Source organism: Electrophorus electricus, chromosome 8, assembly GCF_013358815.1.
Source record: "Electrophorus electricus isolate fEleEle1 chromosome 8, fEleEle1.pri, whole genome shotgun sequence".
Lineage (NCBI taxonomy): Eukaryota > Metazoa > Chordata > Actinopteri > Gymnotiformes > Gymnotidae > Electrophorus > Electrophorus electricus.
In genome coordinates, this window is record NC_049542.1 from 11,525,434 (window position 1) to 11,551,704 (window position 26,271).

General features: G+C 37.4%; 1 protein-coding gene across 1 annotated transcript; it reads left to right on the forward strand.

Moving 5' to 3' along the window:
- Positions 1 to 6,121: 6,121 nt before the first annotated feature.
- On the forward strand, positions 6,122 to 8,259 carry cks1b (CDC28 protein kinase regulatory subunit 1B). The gene is made up of 4 exons (XM_027002332.2): positions 6,122 to 6,246; positions 6,712 to 6,838; positions 6,935 to 7,062; positions 7,530 to 8,259. The coding sequence occupies exons 2-4, from the start codon at positions 6,780 to 6,782 to the stop codon at positions 7,580 to 7,582; spliced, it is 240 nt and encodes a 79-aa protein (XP_026858133.1). The 5' UTR covers positions 6,122 to 6,246; positions 6,712 to 6,779; the 3' UTR covers positions 7,583 to 8,259.
- The last annotated feature ends 18,012 nt before the right edge of the window (positions 8,260 to 26,271 follow it).

Consider the following 26,271-nt stretch of genomic DNA (forward strand, 5'->3'; position numbering starts at 1 on the left):
TTTTAAATTGTGCTGGTTACAAATGTTGTAACAATAGAACCTAGTTGGTGACATTTGGATTTCTATCTCTGAATTAAGCAGAGCATAGGTTTACATATTTTAAAGGTTTTACTATCATTTCTGCAATCACTGAGTGTATTTATGAAAATGGAACTGCTATTTTATTGAAAGACAGTTGCATACTGTTAAACTAGATAGCTAGAAAATAAGCAACTGAACTGCTGAAAGGCTTGTATTATGTAATAATCCTCAAATAGGTGTGTTGTCAGGAATGAGGATATTCATTAGTGATTGCACATAACTCATGTGTACTGGTAGCAAATGAGACCATGACTAAAATACAAAATGTCATCCGTTTGAGCCACAAACACATGAACTGGAATCTTGGCATATTGATGGATTACTACTATATTCTGGATTATTATAGTTCTGCATGTCCCAACTGCTTTGGAGTTTTACATCACAGATGCCTTGACATTTTGCTGTAGAATCTCCTCATACAGCTAGGAATTCATTTGTTTCCCTGACACAAGCCATCCAGACCTAAAGGCCTTTTGTCCTTTAAATTATGATACTGATTAATCATGCACAATATGACCAGGAACTAACAAGGTAAAAAATAAGTAAATAAAAATAAAAAATAAATAGATTTCAGATGTAATCAAACAAATCAGTTAACTCACTGATTGATTTCTTTCTTTGGATTGCAAAATTAATATTAAATGCCAATAAATGCATATAAATATATAATAAGCAAAGCTAAGCCCTTATCATTAATCTATACAAATAAAATCTTATACATATCAAAGATAAAATGGCATTTATGCCATTATATTGCATCAGTGACAACTCGAACCAACTTTAGTTAATGTTAACATTCCCAGTCAGAATGAACTGGTGTGACGTGGCCACTGTCCCGATAGACTAGGCACCATTACTAGGCTTCTAGACTAGGCACCATTACTGATACAGCTTCCAGTGTTGATGGTTCAAAACCTTGGAATTCTCTATCCCAAGAATTGTGTACCTACACCTTCCATACTGTTACTTGGTCTCACCTTAAAATACATTTCTTACAACTAGTCTTCTACCAGAACCCATAAACCTGCACACACATATTTATATTTATCTATACTTATTTATACTATGCTTTTACTATTTATCTTTTAAGTTTATTTTTCTTTGGTCTCATAGCCCTATAGTTGGTCTGGTAGTCTTTAGGCAGAGCTATAAAGTATGGGATAACTAATAAAGTGATCACTCTTAATATAATGCAATAGATAATAGAGAATATGCTCCATTGATTTATCTGAGCAAAATGCTTTTTGTTAATTTTTATTTACTTATTTAGCTGTGATGTAACTTGCTTGACTATTGACAGAAACCTGATTTTTGTAATTTGAGTTCTTGAACCATTACTTGACCCTGGACATAACTAAAGGTTGAAGACTTAATTGTGACTTACATATGTGTATTGTACTCCAAGCAATGCTATATTCTGGAATGTGATGTTGAGTAATCTAAAATTTAAAGCATATACATTACTGCTTTTAGTTCAGTAGTTATGTGAGGAAAAGTGTAAGTTGTTGGTTTTTTAAAGTAAAACCCTCCACTTATGTTCATATTTTCATTAAAAAAATGTTTGCCTACTTAAGAAAAAAACACGGTGCTAGGAAATATGTTTTTAATAGCAAATGTGTGGTACATTGACAGAGCATATGCTTGTCATTTGGAGTCTGCCAGGCACTGCATGTACAGTGGTAAAACATTAAACATTTTTGGAATGAAATGTTAAATATTTAGAATTTAGTCTTTGTACATCTACTCTACACAAAGTAGAACAATTGCATGTAACTCTGAAATCTGATGAAACAGTATAAATATTGTATTTTATTTTGCCCTTCGTGAATATAAAACAGCTAAAATGCATTACCTCTATCATATCTAGAGGTGATGCATTAAACTCTTCTTTTGCATTCATGAGAAAGTGTCTAGAACAAATCCAGCAATCCAGCTGCTGTGTCAGGTATCAGCAGCAGGTGTTAGACCAAATTAAGCTTCTGACCTCACACCAGCACTGAAAGTCAACTACAAGAGAGATGTTTCCATAAGGTGTTTGGATCCTTGGCATGAGACTCGACTTGGATGTCATGTGAGCTTTCTTGATGGATGTAAGAGTGCAGGCAACTGTAGGTATAGAGTCACAGAATTTCAGGTTGTTAACTTTCTACTTCTGGACAAAGTCTTGGTGGTGACAGCTCCTGTGGTAGACTGCACCACAGATGAGTTCAGAGATCACTGAAGGAATTATGGCAAAGTGCGCTTCAAAAAATGCATATCAACATGCTCAAGATAAAGGCTGTGTGCATATCAGTACAGCACTTTCAGAAACTACTGATGATTCACATGTTCTAGTATGGAGTGACAACCACCACAGTGGTGTATTACATCAGCTTCCAAAGGGGAACAAAATCTCTGGAGTTGCTGAAATGAGCATGACTAAACGAACTGTATTCAAAAGTAACAAAGAAGTGAAAATTTGTCGAGTCAGAAATCTATGCTTTTTTAACAGAAGGTCAGTCTAGGGCTGGCACGCTTTTTGGAAGTCAGTAGTGGTGTGACGTGCTAAACAAAATAGATTGCCTGGCATTGCCTTATAGTTGCTGTAAATGTATCAGGGAGATGAGCATCGACTCTAACATTAAAAAAAAAATGCAAGCAGGACAGACATCAAGCTGCATACATACATGGGTTGACAGACTTGGTACTTGTTGACTGCAAGATTCCCCCATTACCTTTGGGAATGATTGTTTACTATGAATAATGTAAATAAATGATATTCTGATAACTGCATATTGTTAATCTATTTATTTATTTTATTTAATCTATTTATTATGCAGAACCACTGGTAAGCCTACATGATGCAAAGGAACACGGAAGAGTCAGCTGGCAACCCCACGCATGAAACCTGCCAACATTGGTCAGAGGGGCTCAAAGGAAGGTCTGATGTAGCAGACCTGCGTGATGCTGGCACCCCATTTGATCATAAATAGACATATTTCTATTCATTTGTTAAGTAAAAATTATCATTTGTACTGGTAGTTTTTGAGAAGTTGAAAAAACATTTTATTACCAGCGACATCACCCAGTCTCCCATTAACGTCCGAACTGCACCAAGTCTTATTAGTTTATAGTTATTAAGTTATAAAATGGTAATAGTTCGGCGAATGACATCAACCAGCCCTCATCAAAGTCCAAATTGCTAAGTGTGTTAGTGAAGTCTGTGTTGCCAGATTAGGCGGTTTCAAGCCAAATTGTGTGGATTTTGATTGAAATTGGCAGGGAGAAACATGCTTTGGCAGGTATAGCTACATAAACTGTTTTGCTTTATAACTTTTATTGCTTCTCCCCGCATCCAATGACCTGTCAAAGGTTTGATTGGCAGGTTATTAATTCCTGTCGAGAAGACACCATTGTCACTCCCATCTATACAGTGATTCATCAGTCAGATTGCATCAACTATCAATCAGGTAGGCAAACAGTTTTGGCTTTCATTTGGCTCTCACACTGCCAACGTGCAGAAAATACAAACGACATTTCTGGAAATAATGGGAAAGTGAACCTGAAATATGGACTTAAGTAGTGATGCTGCGTTGCTTATAATGCAGGTAAGCATGTTTTTAGAAGTAGCTATACTTCTTTCATTGCTTGTAAGTTTATTCTTATTTACTTTTCTGAATGCATGGGGTCATGTGCCATATCATAAGAATGCATTAAAAAACTTCATACTCTGAAGACATGCAAATAAAAACTATTTAAATATCCTTCATAATTTATATTTGCTGATCTGTACATGTTAAGATATCAGCAGTTTATTATTAGACTAGGCCCCAAAATAACTTTTTTGCACATGGTCCAAGAGGAACACACATTTTCACAGTATCTGTTGAATAAAGATAAAACAATAAAGTGATCTGTATGATGCATGGTCTTTTTTTTTTGGACAAGTGTATCAACACATTTAATCCTCTGACCAACAATTGGACCATTCATCTTTACATTCATTGTTAACATTGTAGTTGGTAATGGTAGAAGTAGTTTCAGGTGTTTTGCTGATGCTACATCAGCAGGATTGTCTTTGCTAGCAGTAGCAAAGCTTGCTGCTCCCAGCCTGCATTTAGCACTGGTTCTGGTTAAAGCTGTGCTGTATAATTGTCTAACTTGCTTCCCCTTTGTTGTATATTTATCTGACTGACTTATGGGTGGAGCCCAGCCGCCAGGCCACAGCATTACGGATCATCATATAGGCATCCAAAATGATCTGTACATTGACAATGTGATGATTTCACCTATTGACCTATGGATGTTAATTACTGTTTGGTGCCCTTATGGCTACATGTGTGCAGTCTATAATGTTAATGAACCGAGTGAAATAAACAAATCCCTCCTTAACGTACAGCTCGTTGGCGACCATGTATGGAAATGTAAAACATTCTGGGACTAAATGAATTATGCTGTTAGCATGGGGTAGAACAAGGATTCCGAAATACCTGACCTGTCACTGAATTCTCTTACATTTACCTGCCAGAATGCCCAAAGTAGACAGATCTGGGAATTGCTTGATTAGTGTGCTGCTCTCTCCAAACTTGATGTGAGCTGGTTAAGCAGGCTTAGTAAAAGAAGTCTCGGCTCATGAGCTAGTCATTCATCTGAGAAAAGAAATCAACCTAGTCTTGGAAGATGTGTTCCCTCTGTAATGCTTGGCTTTCTAAATCTTCAAGAAGGGCCAACACAGCCATTGTGGCATGTTATGAATTAAAACAAACAAGTATGCTTATTTATAGAAGGCTAGTTGCTCTTGAAATTTGCCTGTAGATTTTTGAAAAACTGAAAAACTGTAACTTTTTAAAAATGTATTGATGATTTTGCATAAATTTGCTACAATAAAATTGCTATTCTGAGGTTTGTGACATGTTTAGAAATGTTTGGAATGAAGGTTGGAAATGAGTTTTGATCTGTGCAAATTTTTACATCATGTTTTGATTTTATAAATCCTTACGTAGATGTGAAATTTCACGTATGACTATTTAAGATTAAATCCGTGCATACTTCTCTTTTATAAATGAGGCCCAGGTCTGTGTATGCCCCTGTGGAAAAGAGATTGCTATGGGCTCTGCTGACATCTGTGTATATATATATATATGTGTGTGTGTGTGTGTGTGTAATACACCCTGCTCAGGTCTGCCTGGCCTTCACTGTTTACATACAGAGATAATGGAGAAGGATTGATAGCCCCTGAAGAAAGCAGCAACCACTGTTTGTAACTGAGCAGAAATGTAAATAGAGTCTCTGAGTGACCAGTTGGTTAAGCCTTCTTTGTCTCTGATGACCAATGAAGGGTGACAACACCCATAAGACCTTTAAAAGTTTATGTCTGAAGTGCCTTCTCTGGAGATTTGTGCTCCCTGGCTGTGAGTACTAAAACTTCACTAAGACTGTGTGTTTCTGAATCACAGATAATAGAATACCAACATCCACCACACCTTTGACTGTCATATGAAATAACTTGTGATAATTTTTATGCAAGCATACAGAGTGAATTTGATATCCTACTTATAACTTTTAAATTCAGTAAAATGTTTTGTGAAACAAGGCATAATAATTTTAAGGAGCACATCATGCTTTTCTATTCTTTAAAAAAAAAACCTTCTGGAAATGCCATACTGTGTCTTCAAACCAATTAAGTTACATGTTTAAATAATGTAACCACATAGCTCAGAGTACATATATATTTACCTTTGAAAGCCTTGCAAAACGAAAACTGCATTTGATAGTCATGTTTTGTAAATCCATCCTGAAGTAAGAAATCGCGGTTCAAAATGCCCAAGTACTACCAAACTGAAGTCAAAACACAACGCGTATTTATGGTTCATTTATTATTTATTAACACAGACGCAAGATTTTGGATGAGTTGTGCAAATCATGTGGGGAAGAAAATCAAAACTTGAGGGCCAATACCTATCGACTTTTGAAACAACTTGCTTCCATTTGTCCAATGAGAAGGTGTTTTCATAATTTGAATGCTAGGGGGCGGGTTTCGTGACTTTTGCGAGGGAAATTTGTTACCCAGTAAACTAGTAGCTAGCGGTGTAATTAAATGGTGAAATTGGGGAATCCGTCCTCATTACTAAAACGCATGTCAAAAGTTTAGGATTCATCCACATAATTCATTTGGCAACAAAACTGGTATGTAATTTAGGGTAACTGAATCAGTATTAAATTTCGTTTGTTATTTTGCTGAGGTAGACACTTAGTCAGCTGCTAGCTAACGCTAGGTCCGTTCAAGGAAATAAAATCCAATGTACAATAAGTTAGTGTTAGCTAACTTGGCTAAGTTAATACCTGAGCCTGTCTGAATGAAAAAGAACATCTAGTTTTGGGAAAATGGCGCTAATTTACCGTCTTAATGTAGCCTTACTTCGAAGCTGGTTATTTGTGTAGGTTATCTAGGTTAACTAGCTATCCTAGATTAGCCGGTTTGTTAACAGAATCCGCAAAGATCTTACCATAATGTATGAGTTTACTGGTCCCTTGTTAAAAGTAAACGTAGCCAGGAGCTTGTATGGCTGGCTAGCTAGCTAGCTTGCGTCAGTCTTAATACGCACTACCGTTTTCGTCTTTATACTTATAATCCATATTTTTTCCTTCCAGCAAACGGCTCACCTGGCTAAGTATCACCAGAACCCCATCCATCTCCTCTGGAGTCTAGATACCACGCCATGTCCCACAAGCAGATTTACTACTCCGATAAATATGACGACGAAAAATTCGAATACAGGTATTCATGTCACTAGCCTAAAAGACGAATGATACCATTCTTTAAGTGGATGTATTTGAACAAATAAGATGACACTGATGTATATTGCTTTTTCAGACATGTCATGCTACCCAAGGACATCGCTAAACGGGTACCGAAGACGCATCTAATGTCCGAGACAGAATGGCGGAATTTAGGCGTTCAGCAGAGCCAAGGATGGGTGCATTATATGATTCACCAACCAGGTGTGTGAAGCAGTGAACTACATTTGTTGGTGTTTCTGCGAAAAAGGACTGACTGAGCGTATTAGGCTATATTATCAGAAAAATAAACCCTTGGTTAGCATTTGTTTTGCTTGCATGTCCACCCAATTGATCAACTATTGCTAGTATTAAATGTTTCTTTTATACGAGATTAAATCCAGCGACTAAAAATAACTCAAATCTTTAGCTTCACTTGAAAATATTGCTCAAGTGTATTTCTTGGATTTTTACTTGTTAGCCACTGTGGTGGATAGATACATGATGATAGATTGGTGAATCTAAACTATGTTTTGTAAACATGCGTACATCAAATATAGTGTGGAATTGTGGTGCAGTAAATAGCCTACCATCCTCTAGAATTCAGTTTAACTAATCACTTGGCGTCTGGTGGATTTACTTGTCTTAATGTCTTATTCCTCTATTTAATCTTGTCCATGTTCTTCTGCCAGAGCCTCACATCTTGCTGTTCCGTCGCCCTCTCCCTGCACCCAAGTCCCAGTGATGGAAGGCAGAAGTTAAAAAAGGTTATGAGAAAAATGGTAGACACCAGATATGATTTGATGTGGCTTCTATCAGAATTACTTTTAAGTTGATACATTTAGTTTGAAATGAAACTTATATGAAACTGTTTCCATGCTGTAATTCTTGACTGGCTGTTCCATAATTTTTGTGTATTTTATTTATTGTAATTACATTAGGCAGCATTTTCAAGGTGCACAGCATCGGTTCAGAAGGGGCATGTCTGAGAGCCTGTATTTTAAAAAGCTTTTTAGGAATTTGAAGAATTTGAGAATAAAATGTCATTTTGCAGTTATGGAACATCCATTTTTAATCCTGCAGTTTTGCAGTTGCTTACCTTGATCTAAAATTAGTCCTTTTAGTAGGAGAGTAATAGCATGAGCATTTCCATTGTCAAGACAACATTGTCTCAAGTCATGTACTTCCTAAATATCATATCATTATGAAACACTGCAGACATACCCACTGTTTTTACTAGTATTTTTTTACCCTTAAATGTTTTACATTTTTCTTACTACTGTGAATGCTACCCACCACACGCTCAACTTTTATGACTTTACACTTGGGAAATAAATGTTTATATCATTGTATTGTGAAATTAGTTGCATTGTAAGTTTCAACATATGAATGTATGAAATTCTGTTACTTAAAAGATTTTTTACCGAGTGCTTTTGAAATGTCTTGATTGATTATACGTATGTATTTTTGTAGGTTAAAAATGGCTTGACCATATGAAAACTTTAGAAAAGGGCCTTAAAGTACCTTGTCACAACCAACAAAGTTAAAAATGCATGCTTAAAAAATGAAAGAACTTCATATTGATTATGGAGGTTGAGGTTATGATTAGGCTTATTAAATCTGAATTATATTTATAGATAATTACATATGTACAACATGTATACATACAGTATAATGTATTATCGTCATGTCCTGAAAATTCACACACTTGTAGACTAAAATGTAGACTGAGTGTGTGGAGATCATTAACCTTAGTGAGTATCATCTTCATCAAAGTAAGTGAGATACTACCATATTCCATTTAACTGACCATCCATGTTCATACTGAATCTAATGCTCTCCAAGTGTAAACTATTCACTAATTCACAACCATATCTGAGGTAGCCTCTTTTTTCATACAAATGCATGCATTAGATTTATGATTTTCTCAGAGTAGGACACGACAGCAATTGCTATTGGATACATCTTAACTATAAATTTCTTATACTCTCACAATAATTTTTGTTTTAAATTGGAATACTTACAACTTCAAAAATGACACCACAAATAAATAAAACCATGATAAATGCAGTAAATAAAGCACTGAGGAGTTGCTTTCATTAAATTACATACATCACAAAGTGGCAAATATGTTTTGCAATTTGACCACTAGAGGGCAGCTTTCTTCAATAAGGTTATAATTTATCATTCTTTTGTGTTGATTGAGGTGTGTCTTTTTTATTTATAAAACAGACTTAAAATACATAAGGATTTTTTTCTTTCTGTATTTTTATTTGTTAATTATTTGAATTTTTAAGTGATAATGTCAGTCCAGGTTAATGTACTTTGTCATTTTGAAATGTGGTTGCAATCTTAAAAATTCGTACCTCGAGTACTTCAAACCTCATATATGGCTTGAAACACCTTGCTTCAAGATTCATGGAAAACAAGTGCTGCATAAGACCAGGTTAAGCAACAAAAGGCAATTTTGAGGGACTGAGAGAAAAATTAAGACATGGAGAATCTAAGTCTTTGATTACTTTCTAATTAGTTTAATAATTGTGTCCACACAATTTACATGTACAAAGTATTGTTTACAAAGTATGACTTTGTAATTAAATCTAAATAAAGCACATTTAGCATTTAATTTAATTTTAATGGAAAGGTACAAAATCAAAACAAAAATAACATAGTACAAAAAGGGGAAATGTCTGATATATGCTTTTTCATTGCAACAGCATAAATGTTGAGAATAATAATATAAAATAATTTGCCAATTCTGCAATCTATCATATATTATTTTGCATGCATTGGGTTTGCTTACAGTACAAATATGTTGAAGTTGAAGCAGGTGGAAAAGGAGTATGTGAAGGCTGTAACTAATTTTTTAAGGGTTTATATCCTACATTTTTATTTTATTGTTTTATTTTTTCATCAGTGTCTGTCACTCTCGCTTGCAGGTAAAATCCAAAACCTTTAATATGAAAAAGACAGTCCAAGCTCAGAGTAAAAAAAACAGACAAAGGTGGATATCAAAACAACAGTCAATCCAGGTAGACAAACCAGAAATAGGGCAGACGGAGATGCAAAAACCAGGTAAATGGGCATACATCAAAACACAAAACTAAATAGGCAAAATTACAAACTAGAACAGCTCAGAAACGCAAGACAAGGCTAATGAGACTTTGCAATACATACAGGAAAAGAACATAAGATATAGGGAAAAACGAGATAAGACACAGGTATAATATAATCGGGGTATTGTGGGGAATGTAGTTCAAGAAACTGGTCTGAGGTTGAAGGCATGAAACTGTCCACTTGTTTATGCTTTATGTTCCAAACAGTAATTTAATTTCTATACACTCCTTTTCCAAGCTCTCTTCATCCCATAAAATTAAACAAGCTGTTTCTGTTGGATATAAGATATAAGATAAATGATGCTCTGTTCTGACTGGCTGCCCTGTATTCTGCCTGATTCCAAAAGCAGTTAGAGCTGAAACATGCCTGAGATCTGTAATGTAAGTGGTAAGATATAAACTTGTTGGCTGAGTAGGTGAAGATATGCAAATTAGTTCTCATGACATCAGAGAAATGGTGATTTATAAATAGGCTTAGATTCCAGCTGTTCTAGGAAAGGGAGTGGACTTCCTGAAAACAATGGCAAACTCCAAAACTAGTGTGGTTTCTTCTGCAATCCTGAGAGGTTTGACTGATTAGAAGTGTTAGAACAGAAAAGCCCTATCATCCAGAGATCATGAGTGTGATCCCACAGCCATCCATGATGCCACAGCCATTCATGGCTGTGAATCTGAGAGAGCAAAATTGGCCATGCTCTCATGGAGGCAGTTACAGTAACACTGGCCAGTCATAGGTGTCTGTGAGTTCTTGTGTCAGAGGAGGGCAGATAGTGAAGAGGGTGTTATGCCATCCCCTGAGGTGGCATGATCTGCAGCTGGAAAAGATGCAATGATTGGCTGCATGTGCCTCAGAGGAAACGTGACAACCATCACATTGGTTGACTGGTTGGCAACTGTCACGTGATAGGGAAGAATTAACTGATGAGTTGGAATTGTCTGTGACTAAAAATAGGGAGAAGAATTGGGGAAGAAGTGATGGAAATGATTGGTGTAAAGTAATCTGATCAGTGAAGAGAGCAGTGTTGAACATGGAGTTTGATTAAAGCATAGTTGAAACCAACAACTATAACATGGGTTGCAGTTATGTAACTGGAGACCAAGTTTGTAAGCACACATAAATCAATTTTTTGAATACCCATCTTGTTTTTCAATCAAGAAAAAAATTCAAGAAAAAAATCAAGAAAAAAAATCATTCCTTCAGGAAGATAGGCAAGGCAAGGCTTGTATAAATACCTGTCTTTCAGTCAAGAAAGGCAAGAAAAAAATCTCAGGACCCATAGTTTATTGCACAAATGTTTATTATTATTTATTATGATTATTAATAAACATTTATTTAACCAGGGTAAAATTCACATTGATAACCATTACATTTACAGATAACCATCACATTTACAAGTCTTTCATCTTTCATGGCTCAGGAGATGTAAAGATTAATCACATTCATTTAAGTATCAACTTTGTCGCACATATTTCTTAAGAGCAAATAATATGTGGATGACAAAAATATAATAGATTATTCTGATGTCTTTATTAGTTGAAAGACAGGGAGGGCTTTTTTTAAGCATAAAATTTTAAAGTGCGCACCTAGCACTCGAATTACATGTTTAGTTTGTATGGTGTATTTTTACACAGACTCCTTCAAGAAAGACACAAACCTAAGGCTGTTGTTGCTGGAACAGTCTGTTAGGCTCCTAATAATTTACAAAACTGTTTAGGCAACTCTAGTAAGGACAACAATTCGGAACATCCAGAAGTCATACATTATTCTAAAATGTTGCTTAGGGAAATCAGTGTTTACAGATGTTACAAGTGTTATTTAATACTAAGCAACAGAATGTAAAGGCTGTTATTTGGTTAAAGCAAGTGATGTTTACAGAGTGATGATTTGAGAATAATCCATGGGTGAGATTATACTGTAATGATCCAAATAAAAACAAAATGTACAAATTTCTTTTATTATTTTTATTAATATAATAATTCATTTACAATCACAAATATATATATATATATATATATATATATATATATATATATATATATATATATATATATATATATATATATTATGAACATGTGATATTCTGAACAGCAGAGTGAGACACCAGTAGTGGAGGTGAATGGGAGGTTTTTTAAAAAGCAAATAATGCTGTGAGAGGTGTAAAATAGTACAAAAAACAAAAGATAGTTGTTAATTTTAACAGGAAAATATCAGAAAGAAGTCCAGTAGTGCATTCAGTGTGTGAAGGTGGAGTTATCTGAACATGGTGTCTGTTTCATTCAGTAATCTGCAGTTACTGACTTCAGAGAAAAAACATGAAAGGCATAAAACATCTGGCTACCATAGGCAGATTGACCTCATAAGTGACCTTACTGAATCTCTCTCTTAGCCCTTTTTTCTGCTTGTGCACCGATCTGGTTCATGCTTCGAGAACCCTGATTCTATTTCAGAGAACCAGTCTGCATTTGCACCAATATGTATTGGAACCAAGGATGTGCCATCAATGGAGGGCATGGCACAATGCACCACAGAAGTCTCATTGGAGAGTCCATTGTCATCAGCACAGTGTCCCAGGCCTTAGCTCTTCCTATGAGTCAACTGATGATAAATGCCACCTTTCTGTGCTCTGACATAAGGGGCTGGTAGGCAAAGGACAGTTTGCAATGTATGAAAAAGTTTGCTCATTTCTCCAGATCCCTGCTGTAGACCTCTGGGGTGGTGATGTGATATGATGGCTGTCCAGCAGTAAAGGGTGTTACAGCCACTACCAAAGGACTTACAGAGAGAGACATGTATCTGACCCACCTCTCCAAGCTGGCTCTGAACTGTCAAAGCTCTTGTCCAATGGGAAAATATCAGAAGAATGGCACTGAGCATTAGATGCAGGCTAGGCTGAATGTGAAGTCCTGATGAAGGGCACCTGTGGAGGTTAAATAGTGTGGTCAAGAGTTAGGTGCAGGTAATGATCAATAGCAAGGTGATTGGAAACTTGGAAGTGATCATAGTGTGTGATTGGTGCTAGTGTGCTAGTGTGCAGAGAGCTCCACACTGAACATAAAGAGCTAGAGGCTACTCTTGTTTTAACAGTACCTGTGCAACAGAATGCTTCCCAAATATATTATCAGCCATGTAAACCATGGATTGGTCATTTTAATCTCAGTAGCACATCCTCAGCAAATCCAGGAAGGCAATTACAAGATGGTACTGGTGTGTTTGGCTATCTCTTATCTACTGCAAGTTGTATGTATGGTGATGCTGTTGTCTCTTCATCTGTGATGCATCCACTCACCTTGTGTATGATTGTCAAACTCTCTTCAGAATACAGTCTGCCTTTATAGACTTACAGGACTGTCAATAACAGTTATTACATCCCAGGTTTATCACCTCACCCCCTATATGGAAAATGCCACAAGAAACATGGTAAATAATTCAGATTCTGGCTCAAGATCAGGATCCTAATCAGGGCTTTAGTGACGTTTCAGTCCACTGACTTTGTGCCTTATTTTATTGTTGTGTTGCTGTGGAGTCATCCTCCAAGGCTCACTGGAACCCAAACGTGCTCATCTCAGGTGTATTCTGCCTGACCAATTGGGTTCAGCTGGCCAGACTGGGTATGCCCACATCACTGTAGAAAAGAGGCAGCAGTTCCTGCAAATATTCTATTCAAGGATTTTGACCACCATAAACCAGTTTTGTTTTTAAATATTTTATTTCCTATGCAAGCCAATAGTACCAAAGCCACAAGTCACTATTATTGGTCCATGGGCTCTCTAGCTGCAATCCTTTTTTCATTCACTGTTGAGTTTCTCAAGGATCTATTCTAGGGCCAGTACTTTTCTCATTATGTTTGCTTTCATTGGGGAAGATCATTAGAAAGTATAACATACAATTTCATTCTTATGCTGATGACACCCTCCTGTGTGTCCAATGGATCTGTACTCCATAGTGACTTTGGTCTATCAATTGGTTGCTTATGGGTTAAAATACTGGCTCTGCCACTGTTGGACCCTTGACCAAAGTCCTTAACCCTCTCAGCTCCATGGTGCTATACAATGGCTGACCCCAGCTTCTAAAAAGAAGCTAAAAAGAAGCTTCAAAAAAGAAGCTTCTAAAAAGAAGCTGGGATATGTGAAGATTCTATTTTGTTGTTTTGAGAAATGACAATAAATTGAGTCTTGATCCTGAATGCTTGAATGAAATTAAATGTTTGTTGGCAAACATTCTTCAGCTGTATGAAGAGAAAACTGAAGTTATCCTTTTGGCTCTGTCAAATACACTGACCTTTTAATGACCTTTTAATATTGCTGTACTGTCAAACGGTATGAAACCTCAGGTAAAGTATCTAGGTGTAATATTTGATCCTGACCTTAGGTTTGATAAACAAATTAATTTTGTGGTCAGGAATAGCTTTTTCAATTGCTAGGATCAATTGCTAAGCTTAAATACCTTCTCTTGCTACAAAATTTGAAGAATGTGCTCATTTCATGTCACCTAGACTACTGTAACAGCTTGTACATGGGTATATGTAAGTCTTTATTAGCTTGATTACAGTTAGTCCAAAATGTAGCAGCATGCCTGCTCACAGGCAAAAAAGGAGACACCATCACTCCAGTCTTTACATCCCTTCACTGCCTCCCTGTAAGTTACAGGATTCAATTCAAAATCCTCTTATTTGTCCTTATCCAATTCAAAGTCCTTATATGATATGCTTCATCACTGATAGGAGACTTGTCCTTCTTCCAGGTCTCAGAGGTCATCTGATCAATTGTTCCTTGCTGTCCCAAGGTCTCGCCTGAAGCTCAAAGGTGAAAGAGCCTTTGCAGTTGCAGCACTGTGTAACTGCCTACCCCTGAACATTAGGTCTGCACCTTCCATTCCTGCTTTTAAATCTGCATTAAAAACCTACTTTTACCAATTAGTCTTTGACTCCTCTCAATGATTATGATGAGTTTTCTGACCCTCTCCCCTTTAATGAGGTGTCATAAAACTCACAGATGGGAAGGCGAGAAGCTCTTACCAGCCTAGTTATACTTCAAGAAACTGTGACCATAAATATCCATAAGACCCAAACCCTTACCAACTTTTCGCATCCCACAGAAATATGTTCACATACATTTTTCTTTCCCACAGATTCACAAATTACCAACTTGCCATTTAACCTACTATGATGTCAAATGATAGTTAACCAGTAGTGTATGGTTATTTTTATATAATCCCCAAACTGTGATGTTTGCTCTTGTTGTTTTATAAGTGTTTTGTTTCATTATTCTATTCAATACTTCCTTATAAATTTGCATTATTTCCCAAGATAACTTAATCTGCATGTTGTTTACCTCATGCTTTTTGTAAAAAAAATTGTTAATTACTCCTAGTTGTGTTTACTAGAAATCCTGTATGAACCAATTAGACAATATATTAAAGTTAGTAGTTTGTAACTTCTAGAAATTAGAAAAGTAATTAGATTGATTATCTAATTACTCTACCCCTCCTAGGGTTTATTTTACAAACTACATTCTCAGAATAGGAGATAGAAATGAGTATTAAGTGGATGATTTTCTTTGTTTCATTGATTAATGGTGGATATAATGTATTCCATTATCTCCTTGCAGATAAAAGATAGGGTTTTAATTGTAGTTCCACATAGTGAAAGAAACAAAAGGTTGCAACAAGATGGGTCAGATAGAGAGAGTAGTGTGAATCATGGAAAAACAGTTCATATCCAAAACCAGAAAGACAATCCAAAAAATCCAGGCAAAAGTTTCCAAAGGAGCAGGCAATAATCAGTAACGAGAAACAGAAAATCCAAGTTATGATACATGGAAATAGCATCAGGGAAAACCCGCTCAGTATTCACAGAAAACTCTGGAGGCAATACTTTGCAACATGATGAAGTTTTAGACCAGCTTATATACCTGTTCCTAAATGAAACACATGTGATTTCTATATTTGGGTGATAATGATCTCACATGACATTCATGATTGATTGAGTCCTGGGTTGGGTAATGAATAGCCTGCTGGCTATTTGTTGTGGAAATTTACTTTGCTTTCTGTTACTTTGCTTTCTGTTTCTATAGTCACAGCATAACAATCTGCAGATAGGCGTGCGAGTCAGGGACATCAGCGGCTCACATGCGTTCTTTTTGTGCTGACCGAGCAGGTGCACACACTGTTCTAACCATAGAGATAGAGGAATCCTTGAACGCTCAGACTAACCAAAGCATGATTAGCAGATACACTGTAGGAGTCGTTTTTTTCTTCTTTTCTATTCACTTTGGGTGTCACTGCCACTGTCTGTATATAAGGGGAGGGGGACTGTACTGCGGGTTCAGTTCTCTTTCTCTGTTATACAGGAGACAGAACTCAATAAACTTTTTACTACTCAATGCATTAAGCTGTCTGTGTTTGATGTGCTCTCATTTTTCCACCACAATTTGGCGTTGTTGGCAGGATGAGCAGCTCCACCACTGAAGGGGGAAAATCAACACTTCACTGAGGATGCTCCTTGGCAAGGCTGAGCTGGGAGGGAACACCCATTCGGGGAAAAGTACCGCCAGAGTGAAGGTACACAGACATTTGTTTCCCTCTGTGCGGCCGTTTGGGAGTTCTCCTCTAGCATAAGAAATATTTCAGATGTACTTGAAATAGCTTTGTTATGACAGTGCAAAGTAAAGTGAAACAGTAGCCTGCTGATAGTGAAGCACCTATTGCTCAGACGTGAGATAGGGTACCCAAATAGGTCCGGACCTGGGAGGAGAATCAGTCCAAGAGCGAACAAAGCATAAGATACATTAACGGGACTAAATTACAGCAGCACATGCATTGAGAGAGTAATAAAATGGGATCCTAAAATACTAAATTAATGCAATATGACTCGTCCGAGGGAACCAGCCCTTACATAATGACATGCAAAGGGACTATGGGGAGAGTGCCCTAAAGTGGTTGCCCATATGGGTAGATTATTATGGATTCCCTCGGAATAGGAGCTTGAGTGTGAAACTGCTTAATAATATACTTAGACATGGAAAACCGACCAGGGGATTCTGGTCAGCGTGAGGTATGGGATAGACACCATGGGAATATTATAGCAAGTCTTAAAATGTGGATAACAGAAACAAACAAACAAACAAACAAACAAACAAACTAAGGGGACTGGGAGGGGAGATGAACCTAACTTCACTTCTCAGTGTGTGTCCTCCAGAGCCGATCCTGATCTCGACTCCGCTCCACTGCAACAGAAACCAGTTTTTTTCTTCTGAGGAGACAGAACTCAATAAACTTTTTTACTACTCAATGCATAAAGCTGTCTGTGTTTGATGTGCTCTTATTTTTCCACCACACTATTATAGTGTGTTGTGGAATTGGGTGATATGACAGTTTTACCATATTTTAATTTTAATGGTTTTTATATTTCTTTTTGTTTTTTGCCTAGAAATTTCTTATCATTAGTTTATATTCACCAGAATTTGCCCATCACAGCTTATGTTGTGCAAAATCATCTAGTTAAGACTGGAGTCCCAATACAATGCTTGTAACAAACCTACTCCTGCTTCAGAAAGGTCTGTCCATGTAGGCTATATCGCTCTCCTTTGAGCCAGTTCTGAGGACCAGTCCCCCCTTCTAAGAATCCTTTCATTGTCATCAGCCTTCATAACTTGTGCACTGTCATTGCAATGATTTCAAGGAAAGGGAATTCTTTCCCTCAGAGCCATGAGATGATTTCAAGGAAAGGGAACTCTCCTTCAGAGCCATGCTATTTTGTTGGAGTTGACTGAACATCTTGGAAATCAATTGACTTCCAAGATGATCAGTCAACTCTAAGGAAATGGATTCTCCATTTGGGATGTTCTCTCTCTCTATCCAGAAGGCTTCAATGCAGCTTCCACACACTTTGACAGATGGTTTGACAGGGTTGAATGTCAGTGAGTTGTAAGAACTGGCATTTCCCTTCTACATTACCAGTTTGGTATCAATAGTAACTATTGTTTATTAATCAAATTACATTTTTGCACAGACTAATGCAAGGTAAATACTGTTACTTCATCAGATGCTTTTCCTTTGCCATGAGCTGAGGATTGTATAGTTAACAATCCTCAGTTCAGAATATGAGAAATCTAGACCTATTGAAGAGCTATTGGCAGGTCCCTTTGACATCCTGTGTTAGTTATATCTTTGTGTTTGTTACACCTGATTGCCTCCAATACACTGTCATGGCTTTCAGCATGAAAAATGTGCCTGCTGCATTCCACCAGTTAATTAATCATGTATTGATTGTGATAGCCACATATGAGGCTTATTTGGATGTAGATAATGTACATTTGGCAACTTGGTCTGAACACTTAGTGATTATTGAAGCAATTTTAATCATTTGCAGACTGCTTCTCTTATATGTAATTTGGCCAAATGTAAATTTTGGAAAGCCATGGTTAATGTTCTAGATACACATCTGTGTAAGTAGGTCAGACAAGGTTGTGTAAGCCCTGTTGACACCACAATTGAGGTCATATTGAAGTTTCCAGTACACACTACTAAGCGAGAATTATGTTGTTTTTAGGCATGGTTGGGTACTATCAAGATTTTTGTTGCAATTTTGCTTCAGTGGTGTCTCCCCTTAAAAATGTGTTAATTAATTCCTCTGATTTGGTTTGGTCTCTGGACTTGCTTTGCTGCTCCCCAGTGCTTGCTGTACCAAATCCCACGTCCCCTAGCATACTCCAATAAATCACTCGATAGCACTGAATATTCTTAAAATACAGTCCATCTATCCACATTAAATTTCTTAGAACTAATATAAGTTCCTGATTACCAATTTTCAGCCATCTATGTGCAACCATTTGCTAGAACGCTCATGCTGAATGAAACATGTTTTTTGGTTAATTTCCACAGTGATCATGCCTGTCCTTTAAAATACCTTTTAAAAATATTTCTGGTATAAGATAACTTCTGATTTTGTCGTTGAAAATTCAATTGCAATCAAAGCAACTGCATGACATGTTTAAATAGTATAATGTTAGTAGACTGTTAGTAAAGTTCTTTATTTGCTTGCTCGCATACAAAAACATGTGTTCCTTTCCTTCATAACCTAACACAAAATATGCTAGTCTTTAGTTACCACAAAATGCATGTTAGTCACGTAGCAGTGTTCCTAAATAGAAAGCTAAAACCCTCCTCTCTTAGATTCAGTGGTTGCTATTGGGCCATAAAGAGCAATTTTCTTTGAGTGCTGCTCATTCACACCTACAAATACCAAGGTGTTAGGGGGGCAGGGGAAGGCGGTGGGGATCAAAATTCTTTACAAGAGTTCTCCAGGCACAATCAATGAAATTGGCAGCTGTTTCAAGAAATGGAGGTCACTTAGACAAAAATGTAGACACCTCACTTACCTTATATGGTCACCCACTGAGTGAAAGATGGCAATGGGCACAACAAAATATTGCTTGTGCACTCTATCCAGGCAAACTGTAGTGCATGCGTTTGACACTGTTGGGCAAAACTGATGCAGACATTGATGTTTTTAGTGACTAATTTTATCGCTAATACTTTTGGACATCATGGAAAGGAAGAGGTTTATTTTAGCTGAAGTTTTATGGAGTTATTTGGGTGGAGTTTTGAACTGGAAGCTGAGAGACGGTTCAATGGCTTCTAGCATGGACTACAATGTTTGCATTGCAAGCCACTAGATGTTTCCATTGACTGTTGGAAAAATTCATAATCCTACTACAAATTGTAAATATAAATGAACGTTAGAGAAACAACTGAAGCAAACATCCAAATGTCTTTATCATTTTGTCACATAGAGAAAACCATTTTAAACACATGCAGTTTTTTGTTGACAGTGGGCTCATATTACCTATACTACCTTTGTTACTCAAATAGACAGCAAACTTCAAAATGAAAGCTGTTAGTTTCTCAGATAGTGATAGCCAGTAAGGTGAAAATTTCTTCAGAATTAAATTATGATTGCAACATATATTTAGGCTATATCAAAGCCTTAAAAAATCAATCCAGGGTTAAGTTTACTATTGGGTTTAGAGAAACAACAGAAACAATCATCCAAATTTCCTTGCCATATCATCACATACACAGAACCATTTGAAGGACATGCATTTATTGTGGACATTGGGCTCAAATTAATTTCCTAATGACTTCTTCATATATAGGTCCACATCACTGAACTTCGTACACAGGAAACTGTAAAAGAAAGCCCTTACTTCCTCAGAATAGTTAGAGACAGTAAGGGTAAAATTTCATCTGAGATCGGCCTTTAGTTGTATATTAGAATCAAATAGATTCATCCAATATATAAGAGTACCCACAAACTCTGGTGGACATATGCTTGATTAGGTACTGACATACTGTGTACACATAGAGTCAGATGCCATCTCAGACCATTCCACTATTTGCCTCACTACCACACCAGAGGCATGATCATGTCAGCCACTGCATCTAGCTTTATTGTGAATCTCCCAGACTTATCATTTGCAATTTGGCTACCCTCAAACCCCAGGTAACTTGATCAAATGACTGAATGCTTAGAATCAGTTTTTCACTGCACACTCAATGATGTTGCTCCAATTAGGGACAAAAATGAGTACCTTGGTGATTTATAATTTAAAACAAAACACTCAAAAATTAGAATGTAAATGGCACCACACTAAACTTGTAGTCTTCCAGCTTGCATGGAAGGAGAGCTTTCTCAAGTATATAAAGGTACTTATTATCACCAGAACATGTTATCTTTTGACCTTGAAAATAACAAAAATTATCCTAGATTTCTATTTAGTACAATTGCACATCTAACTAGGAAAAAAGTAATTACATTACATAGTAGTAATGAATTTCTTCAATGAGAAAATTAAACACATTAGCGATAACATTCCGAGTATTAATGTGATATCAGGCACCTACGTAGAGATCAGAACAAGCCAAAAAAGACTCTAGAATCCTTTACTCCTATCCAAGAGCCAGAACTTACATCTCTGATCCCATGTTAAAAATCCTCCACTTGCTTACTAGATTCACTGACCACACACTTTCTTAAGGAAATCCTACCTGAAGTATTCAAGTCTTTACTAAATTGAATAAACTCCAACTTTTGAACATTTGCTAAGTACCTACATCATTCAAATTAGCAGTAATCAGACCACTTATCAAAAAAACTAACCTCAATCCATGTCAGATGTCAAACTACAGGTCAATCTCAAACCTTCCATGTATTTCCAAGATCCTAGAAAAAGCTGTAACTCAGCATTTATGCTCATACCTGAATCAGAACCAGATACATGAAGTCTTTCAGTCAGGCCTAATCATAGCACATTAAAGTAGTTAATGATCTATTGTTGGCTTCTGACAAGGGTTATGTCTATTTGCTTCTTTTACTTGATCTGAGTACAGCATTTGACATTATACATCAAAACATTTGACTAGATAGACTCAAAAATGTTGTTGGTATTAGGGGAATAGCCCTTTCCTTGTTTAATTCTTATCTAGCCAGTCGCTATGAGTGTGTTAACATAAATAGAGACTTTTCAGCATACAACATGACTAGCTGTGGTGTGCCTCAAGGATCTGTGCTTCTGCTTTTTTCTTTATATATGCTACCTCTACGTGACATTATACATAAACACTGTGCTAGTTTCCATTGCTACGCTGATGATACTCAGCTATATGTGTCAACCAAACCAGAGGACATATATCATCTTAGTATTATTGACGAATGCATAAAGGACACTGGATGTTGAGAAACTGTGTTTGAAGTCTGTGTTTGAAGACTGCAAGGTACTCTGCTGTATGGACAGCAAGCGGGAGTTCATTCCACCATCTTGGTGCCAGGACAGAAAATAGTCTCGATGCTTGTTGTCCATGAGACCTGAAGCAAGGTATTTCAAGCCGAGCCATACTTGAAGTTCGAAGTACTCGAGATATGGATCAGGCTTTGACCATTGACCTCATGTATGAAGGGGCTGGTCCATTTTTGGCTTTGTAGTAAAGCATCAAGGTTTTAAATCTGATGCGTGCAGCTACAGGGAGCCAATGAAGGGAGCGCAGCAGTAGAGTAACATGTGAACTTCAGAAGATTGAAGACCAGTCATACTGCTGCATTCTGGACAAATTGTAGAGGTTTGATGGCTCTTAGAGGAAGACCAGCAAGTAGCAAGTTGCAGTAGTCTAGCTTAGAGATCACAAGAGACTGCACAAGCACCTGGGTAGCTTCCTGTGAAAGAAAGGGTCAAATCCTTCGCATGTTACAAATGAGGAATCTGCAAGACCGGGTTAGATTAGAAACATGAGTTGAGAACGACAACTGGTTGTCCAAAGTTACGCCCAGGCTACAGGCAGCTTCGGATGGTGATACCAGGGAGTTGTCAAGGGAAACAGTAAGGTCATGGTAAGGTTTGGGAGTACCTGGGATGAACAGAAGGTCGGTTTTACTGGGGTTGAGCTTCAAGTGTTGGGCTGTCATCCATGACGCGATACATCTGAAAACCTGCATGTCAGAGGGTGGAAAAGAAAGAAATAATTGATTGTCATCAGCATAACAGAGGTAGGAGAAACCATGAGAAGATATTACATCACCAAGAGAATGAGTATACAAAGAGAAGAGAAGGGGGCCCAACATTGAGCCTTGTGGAACACCAGTGGTGAGTCTATACGGTCTGGATGTGGATCCTCTCCATGTCACCTGATAGGACCGTCCATCCAGATAGGACTGAAACCATCTCCAAGCAGAGCGAGTCACACCAAGCCTGGAAAGAACAGAGAGAAGAATGTTGTGGTTCACTGTGTCAAAGGCTGCTGAAAGGTCTAGAAAAATCAAAACAGATGACTGTTTGGCAGCTTTAGCAGCATGAAGTTTCTCAGTCACTGCTATGAGGGCCATTTCTGTAGAATGTGCCAGTTTGTAGCCAGACTGATTGGGATCATGCAGCTGGTTCTGAGTGAGAAAAAGAGACAATTGATTATTAACTGCTCATTCAAGGGCTTTTGAGAGGAAAGAAAGAAGTGATACCAGTCTGTAGTTGGTAACGCTGGAGCTGTCAAGTGTGGACTTCTTGAGGATTGGTACCAACCTGGCAGGTTTGAATACAGTAGGCACGTATCCAGAAGATAAGGAGTTGTTGATGATGACAGAGATGAAAGGAAGCAGATCTCTTACGATTGTCTAGAACAGAGCAGAAGGAATTGGATCCAGCAGACATGTGGCTGGATTGCTGGAAGTCAGGAGTTCAAGAATTTCATCTCTGGAGAGAGGAGAAAAAGAAGCCAGAGAGTTGGATGTTGGGGAATGCATATTGGTTGGAGGGGTGGGAACAGAGGAAAAGGACTGGTGGATTGCTGAAACCTCCTCAAAGAAGGTGATAAAATCCTCTGGAGTAAGAAATGAGGAAGGAGGGGGAGGGGAGGATTAAGGAGAGAAGAAAAAATAATGAAAAGCTTGCGTGGACCAGATAATGATGATTTGAATTTCTCTCTGAAGTAGGATGCCTTTGCAGATGTTACTTCCAGTGAGAACTTGGAAAGGAGAGACTTGTATGAGCTAAGTCTGAATCTACATGAGATTTACTCCACTGCCTCTCTGCAGTCCTTAGTTTTCTCCTGTGGCAGTGAAGGGTTTCTGTTAGCCAGAGGGCAGTTGGGGAGGACTTAGCAGGTCTAGAGGAGAGAGGGCACAGAAGATTCATTGATGAGGAGAGTGTAGAAATGAAAGTATTTGTACTTTAAGTTGGAGAGGACTGGATGGAAAGAGAAGGAAGGGAGAGAGAGAAGGATAGAAAGTGATGGTCCGAGAGGTGGAGGGGGGTGACTGCGATGTCCGATGTTGTGGTGGTATGGGTGAAGCTCAGGTCCAGAATATTGCCCGCTTTGTGAGTTGGAGGAGAGTGGTTGAGGGTGAGGTCAAATGCTGTCAACAGCGGAAGGATGCAGGAGGAATGCAACGTGCCTGATGGAAGGTTGAAGTCATCAAGGAGAATGAGTGGATTTCCTTCAATGGGGAATTGACTCAGAAGGATGTCAAGCTCATCAATGAAGTGATCTAGGGAACCTGGAGGGTGGTAGATGACAATAATAAGAAGTTTGGTGGGGAAAGACACTGTAATGGCATGAAATTCAAAAGAGGAGATGGAAAGTGTAGAGAAGGAAAGTGGAGTGAAACGCCACTCTCGAGACATTAGTAAACCTGTGCAAACACTAATATGTCAAAATGTCAATAGGCCTTTAGGCCTAGATGGCTTGTGTCAGGGAAATAAATGAATTCTTAGCTGTATGAGGAGATTCTACAGCAAAATGTCAAGGCATGTGTGATGTAAAACTCCCAAGCAGTGGGGTCATGCAGAATTAGAATAATCCAGAAAATACTAGTAATCCATCAACATGCCACGATTCCAGTTTATGTGTTTGTGGCTCAAACGGATGAAATTCTGTATTTTAGCCCTAGTCTCAAATATACTGTAAACTGCATATATACAGTACGTATATTACATATACTGCATACATACAGTATACTGCATTCTGCACTCAGTATATACTAGTCCCTGTGGTAGTATGCAGTTTCGTATCCAGTACGCAACAAATGCAAACCATACCACTGGGTCACATGCATGTATGAAAGTTCAGCCAACTTGTGAAAGTTTTTTTCACCATTGTTGTTGCTGGGATGCACTACACCACAAAGATAACTCTGGTCATATACTGGAATACTGGCCAGAGTAGTCATTCGGTTATCTGGAACATGGCCAAAGTAGTCATCTTTTGCATACTGGAAAAATTTATTTAGGTTGCATACTTCATATGTGAGAGGCCATAATGAATGAAGGGAATATTTAGAAAGAATTAATGTTCTAGAACAATGCCAGTATTTCCTGAACTGCAGTAAATGGAGTTGCAAGAAGGGGGAGCAAAATGCAGTAAGGAGAGCAACAAACTTTCTCCTTTCATTCATTAAATACACATGGGGAAGGGTACTTGTGTCAGTGAACCTCCTCCTCCTTTTTTAGCTGAGAATGCTGTTCCAAAGTTGTTCTAAGTTCACTTATTTGTTCAGTGTAGTTATATATTTGATGTTGGAGTATATGTTTGAGAATGTTGGTGTTTATAGACCCTTTTGTCCTTTGAACAGATGCTAGATAAGCTAATATTTGATAGTGTTAACCTATAGCTACATCGTAGCCATGTGATGCCTAACAAAGCTATTAGCAGTAATGTAAATGTTTTCACTTGTTTTAATGGATTTGTTTTAAAGTGTTTCCCTGCCATTTGAGCTGTTTGCTAATGTTCAATAAGTCCTAGCTACCACTTAAAGGAGGTAATAAAGAAACAACAAAGAATTCCACCACTGAGCATCTGTGAGAACAGTTTAATATTAGCACAGAACAAGACAAAACAAGGTTAGATCTGACAATCAGCTCAAACTAGCTGTCAATCACCTGTTTTAACTGTCATCAAATAATGCAAAATTTATGCAAAATATTTATCATTAACAAGAATAATGTCTCAGAGATATGATTATAAGTGAGAAAGACAGTTATCCCCATTACCACAGCCAGAGAAAAAATGACCATTATCTATATTAATTGTATAAACCTTTATTAACTATATGGTTTGTACCATAACATATACTGTAAAATAAAGCAGTAATGGAGAGCAGATTAATTTTAACCCCACACATTTCTTTCAGGAGAAAAAAAAATCAGATTGATGGCCTTCGCAATCACAGGGTTCATCTGGGACAATAAAATAAGTCACAGTTTGGTTGTCAGGTTCAGGATCTACAAAACAAGGAAAACAAATGTCTTCTTAGCAATTGTAAATAAATTATTTTTGAAACATACTTAACTGTATGTATTACATATATGGAATCTGGGCTGTAGGTGCCTTCATCCATGGATATCACACATTTCAAAAGTTCCTCTGTGCACTTATAACTAAACAATCAGGAAGATGAGAAGTTATCTATAATGAACCAGCCTCCTCCCCTGAAAATTTTTTTATTCATTGCTCACGGGCCTCATACGGCCTGCACTACTAAATTAACATTTTTATATGAATACAGCTTACATTCTTCACACAATTTTTCAATCAATGCTGAACACAATCTGTGCCTTGCATATTTCTTGATAACGTCTGGCCCCTCCCAGGCATCTCTGTTCCTTTGGTTACCTGTCTTGTGTCTTTGTTTTGGTTCCTGGTTTCTGCCCTTCATTTCTAGTCTCTGCTCCTTATTAGTTCCAGCGGTTCCTTGTTTGTTGTCTGTTTAGTTATATATATATTAACCTTGTAGCCCAATGAATCCATACCGGTTCTTGGTCATTATTTCTTTTTTGC

Excerpts from the sequence above, each read along its gene's own strand:
- cks1b (XM_027002332.2), top strand. The coding sequence starts at position 6,780 with ATGTCCCACAAGCAGATTTACTACTCCGATAAATATGACGACGAAAAA. Across the intron at positions 6,839-6,934 it reads GACGAAAAATTCGAATACAG|ACATGTCATGCTACCCAAGG; the intron begins GTATTCATGTCA and ends TTGCTTTTTCAG. Across the intron at positions 7,063-7,529 it reads TTATATGATTCACCAACCAG|AGCCTCACATCTTGCTGTTC; the intron begins GTGTGTGAAGCA and ends TTCTTCTGCCAG.